We start from the raw sequence: 5,000 nt of genomic DNA, 5'->3' as shown, positions 1-5,000 counted from the left end.
ACACACACCTCAAAACACCACTCCACTCAACAACACACACCACACACCACACATTAAAAATAGAAAACGAGAATTTATCGACTATTTAATTTTATTAAATAGAAAAATATAATAGAGATTAGAGAGATTATATTATATTAATATATAAATTTATTATTAACACCACCTCCCACACACACACACTCACCACCACACCCAACCCCCACACCCCACACCCCACACACAAACCCCCAAAAACAAAACCCCAAAACACACACCCCCCCCACACCCATAATCACACCAACACCACACCCACACCACACACACCAACCCCAAACATAACACCCCAAAACACCACACCCACACAAACACCACAAACACACAACCCACACCAGACCACCCCAAAACCCCACACACACCAACCACCACAACAGCACCGTACACCTCAAACCCACACACACTACAAAACCCAACCACAACTCACACACCAACATATAAATAATTATATTAATTAACTAACAACTATACACACACACACACACACACTCCCCACCCCACACACACACACAAAAAACCCCCCCAATAATAATATATAATATATTAGTTTTAATAATAACACACACCCACACACACACCACACACACACCACCACACACACACCAACACAATATTTTAATATTATAAGAGAATTATTTAAATATATAAATATATATAAAACACCTCACCAAACCACAACCACACACCCCCACCCCACACCCCACCCCAAAACACCACACAAAACCCCCACACACATACCCAACCCCCAAACCCACCCCCCCCCCCCCCCCCCCCCCCCCCCCCCCCCCCAAAACTCCCCCCCCCCCAAACACACACACAAACACCACACTCCCACCCACACACCATACAACACACCAAACACCCACACACACACACACACACTCACACACACCACACAACACACAACACACAAAACCCCCCCTAACGGTAACCCCACACCCAAACTCACATACCACACACACCCACTCAAACACTCCTCACACACAACAACCACCAACCCCAAAAAACCCACCCAAATAACAAAAACAACACACACACACAACACACACTTAAAAAACACAAAAAATCCACCCCCAACACACACATAAAACACCAAATCAATAAAAAACACACCTCACAAACAAACACACTCACCACACCAAAAACTCACACCACAAAACCAAAAAAAAAACTCACAAACCGACTCACTCACCCCACACTCAACACACCCCCACACACACACCAACCAATACATCACCCCAGAGAAGATATTAGAAATTTTGGATGGTGAGTGATAAACAACTCCAAACCACACACTACCCCACACTAAAAAAAAACTCCAAGTTAAATTAATAAATAGATTATTTATTAAAAGATAGTTATATATAGAACCACCCACACAACACACACACACACACACACACACCCATTATATGAAGAGTGAAAATATATATAAGATATTTTTAATATATATAAACCAATCACACATCCCAAAACAAAAATAAAGACACACCCAAAAACCACACACACTCACACACACCAAAAACCCACACAAAAATAATTATTTTATACAATAGATATATAACACCTCCACCACACACACCACACACAAAAACAATCACACCACAACACACACCCCAACCACACACACAACACCCACATACACACACACCCCCCCCCCCCCCCCCCCCCAATTCGATAGTGAATACAAGCAGATAAAGAATATTGACTAGGGCTGAGTCGATCTATTATGCCTAATTTTGTCTGTCATTCCAACGCGTCTTCCTACTAGTGACATTAATCATTCATAGAGATCTTTTACTTCTCTGACACACTTCTCTGGCATTCCTTTTTTCTCTCAGACACCTCCATATTTCCTTTCTCAATTGCTCATAAGACAATAGAATTTGCATCTGTCCCAGACATGGATCCGAACTGTGCTTCACTTACTTTCCTTCATTCCCTCTACCACTCAAACATAAACGATAATTGCAGTCACCATAGGATAAATTGGATGCAAAATTTCCATGAACTTACATAAAAGTCAAAGAAGTAATTGGGTAGTTGTCTGAATACTTTCGGCAGCATTGCTTATTCAGCCGTATTCTATAACGTTTTCTGCGTGTCGTGGCCATGTCATGTTCATGTTATGTCCATGTCGTGTTCATGTAACGAATGCGGTATTCTAGGACGCAAAAGCGCGGCACGTTCGCGTCAACTGCTTCAGGTTACCAACGATTCCAAAGTTAAACCACTTGTTACAAGGTTTTCGGATGAATGGCCACAGTTCCACACGGACAATTCATAAGAGAGAACAACAATCATAGTTAGCACTAACATAAGATAATTCAATTTGGTATGAATACCACGTTGTACTTGTTCCTAGTTAAAGAATTGACAACCATTTCACGAACGCGCTGTTGGTAATTCACTCTACGCTCGATCAAAACAAAACGGATGGAGTGACCGTGTTTTATGAAACAGATCTTCCTTATTTTATCTTGTATAATTTACTGTACATATATGCCATTTTTAATATATCATGCATATAGATTTAAATGGATCCATATTTCATATATTATAACTTTACTTTTACGTCCCTGACACTTTTACCATTCATTTAACTTCACTCTCCCTCGAAAGTCCGCCAAAATTAAACAAACTCAAATCACAGAGAATCCATGTTTTCCTAAAAGAGTTTGTATCCGTGTCTAGGTACCAGATGCCTAAAATAACCAATATAGTATTACGTTTCAAACGTACTAATGCTCATATGAAGTATTGGTAAGAAAACAGTACAGTAAAAATATGATTAATTATTTTCACTTGTGTAACTATCGCGACAACCTACTCCCCTTGCCACGGAGTTTCCACGATTGTTCCAATACTTTCCACGCATCTGCCACGAATTTGCCACGCTTTTGCCGCGAACCCGCGCTTCTAGAATAAGAATCGCGGCATGTTCATGTCATGTACACGGCGCGCTTAGGGACTTAGAATATGGCTGTTTATCTTATCAACCAAAATGATATGAACAAATTGGAGCGGAGGGATTCCACATTCAATGCGTATGTTTGCAAACAGACCGGATATCGATTTAATAACACAACAAAATCTTACAGTTTTTATCAATTGTCTTCAAAACACACAGACAATATTACATAGTATCCCATGATAATAACAATCAGGGACTATTCAGGTAATATAGTATTTAAGTGACAAACCATTTTTTCCTTCCATTATTTTATATATTTTATTAGTTTTCATACGCAAACAGATAAAACATTGCTGTACCCACACTGAAGCTTAATGGCCCATGTAACATAACAACCCTAACTTTCGATTATGCGAACCCGTCAGGGCTTCGGAGGCTACCGATCAAACAAAGACCCTAGCCTGATTTAGCACAGGACCGGATGGAGTTTCAGAGTCACCTCTGACTCTGGTTAATGATCAATTACCCATAATATTATGCCACGCCTATAGAGGGTGTATAATGTGTGTATACATATATAGTTTGTGTGAGTGTGTGTTAGTATACATAAGTATGTATCTATGATACATTAGGATAATTGAGAGAGCCAATAATACCTTGTACATACATCATATCGATAGAAGGTAAAAACGTCAACGCTTTAAGGAGAATAAATATCACCCCCCCCACCGCTCAACTCTCACTCACTCTCTCTTCTCTCTCACTCTCACCCCTCCTCCCTATATATTATATCTATCTATCTCACTCTCTCTCTCTTTCTTTCTCCACCACCCCACCCCCCACCCCACCGTCTCTCTCTCTCTCTCCCTACTCTCCTCTCTCTCTCTCTTTCTCTCCAATTCCTTGTCTCTCTCTCTACTCCGACTCTACTTCTCATCTCTCTCTCTCTCTCTCTCTCTCTCTCTCCTCTCTCCATCAGGATCTCTCTCTAACTCCTCACTCTCTCTCTCTCTCTCTCTCTAAGCCATCCCGCTGCCACTAATGTAAGCTCGGCGGTCGTACGTGCCTTAGACCTCGAGACAATCACCTCAACAGCTCATGAATTGGTGATGGTGCCATCTCATCGCTGATACACTTGCACTTTATTGGGCCAGGCGTTCGCCCCTTGAGATTACAGGGTTAAGGTCAAGGTCCTTGGGGTAGAGAGACGAGGTCCAAGGCCACGAGAATGGACCCCGCCCCCGCCCCCCCCGAGTTGTGCTTATGCCGTGGGAAGAGTGCTGGGAAGAAGTGCTTGGAAGAGTGCTACCCTGCCCCTTTTACCTCTTGTTCTTATGACCCGTTTCGGTGGTGACACTGGCAGCTTGGTGTCGCTTTCCCTGCCTTAAGCCATTCGACTAACGGATGCAGCTGAAGGGACCGAAAGCGAACTATTGCATGCTACACAGCAATGAAAATGAGATGGAGGGAGATGTCTACAGATACAGTTGGGACACTGAAGAGGTTTAGATGAGGTGCCTCCGTCTGGCAACAGGCGTGGTAGGTGTGTCAGCTGTGACCAGGTGAAGGTCGAGTACTAATCAGTACTTCCGCTAGTCGTTAAGAAGCAGTGTGTCTTAAATAATTTATATTACAAAGATTATATCACAATAGTAGTAGTTCGGGAAATTAGTGGCTTACTCTCTATCTCAGTGGTTCTCAATCTTTTTTTTTCCAAAGTGGGGGGGGGGGGGATGCATCAACTACCTGAATTTATATAATCCTTTCTGTGGGCACCGCCCTTTTTTCACCATCACCCTCCTCACATGAATTAACTTCTGATATTAAAATTGTACCTGTTTGAATTACTCTTTAATAAATGATTTAAAATATTATCCGTACTCAAAAAACCCAAATTAACAATATGATGTAGCTCGTAGTACATGCCCAAACATAACTTCGTCCAGTGGAATTAGATTCAGAATTATTAGATTAACTTAAGAGTTTATAAGATGCAAAGTAAGCATAAAACGAAAAGAAAAAAAGGCATGATAATCACTGATAGTCAAAT

The 5,000-nt window shown here is 41.5% G+C and overlaps 1 protein-coding gene across 1 annotated transcript in view; it reads left to right on the top strand.

Annotated features, from left to right (window-relative positions):
* The first annotated feature begins 4,459 nt into the window (after window positions 1-4,459).
* The window catches only part of LOC122245406 (solute carrier family 22 member 15-like), a 36,827-nt gene continuing 36,286 nt past the window's right edge, over window positions 4,460-5,000 (top strand). The window contains exon 1 of the mRNA XM_086538849.1: window positions 4,460-4,512. Within this exon, the coding sequence (XP_086394975.1) occupies window positions 4,460-4,512 (53 nt within the window). The remainder of the gene's footprint in view (window positions 4,513-5,000) is intronic.

Source organism: Penaeus japonicus, unplaced genomic scaffold (assembly GCF_977035675.1).
Source record: "Penaeus japonicus unplaced genomic scaffold, GWHDUDI00000001_assembly GWHDUDI00000008, whole genome shotgun sequence".
In the NCBI taxonomy this organism is placed as follows: domain Eukaryota; kingdom Metazoa; phylum Arthropoda; class Malacostraca; order Decapoda; family Penaeidae; genus Penaeus; species Penaeus japonicus.
Note: the sequence above shows the minus strand (reverse complement) of the source record. Positions and strands in the feature narration are given on the sequence as shown.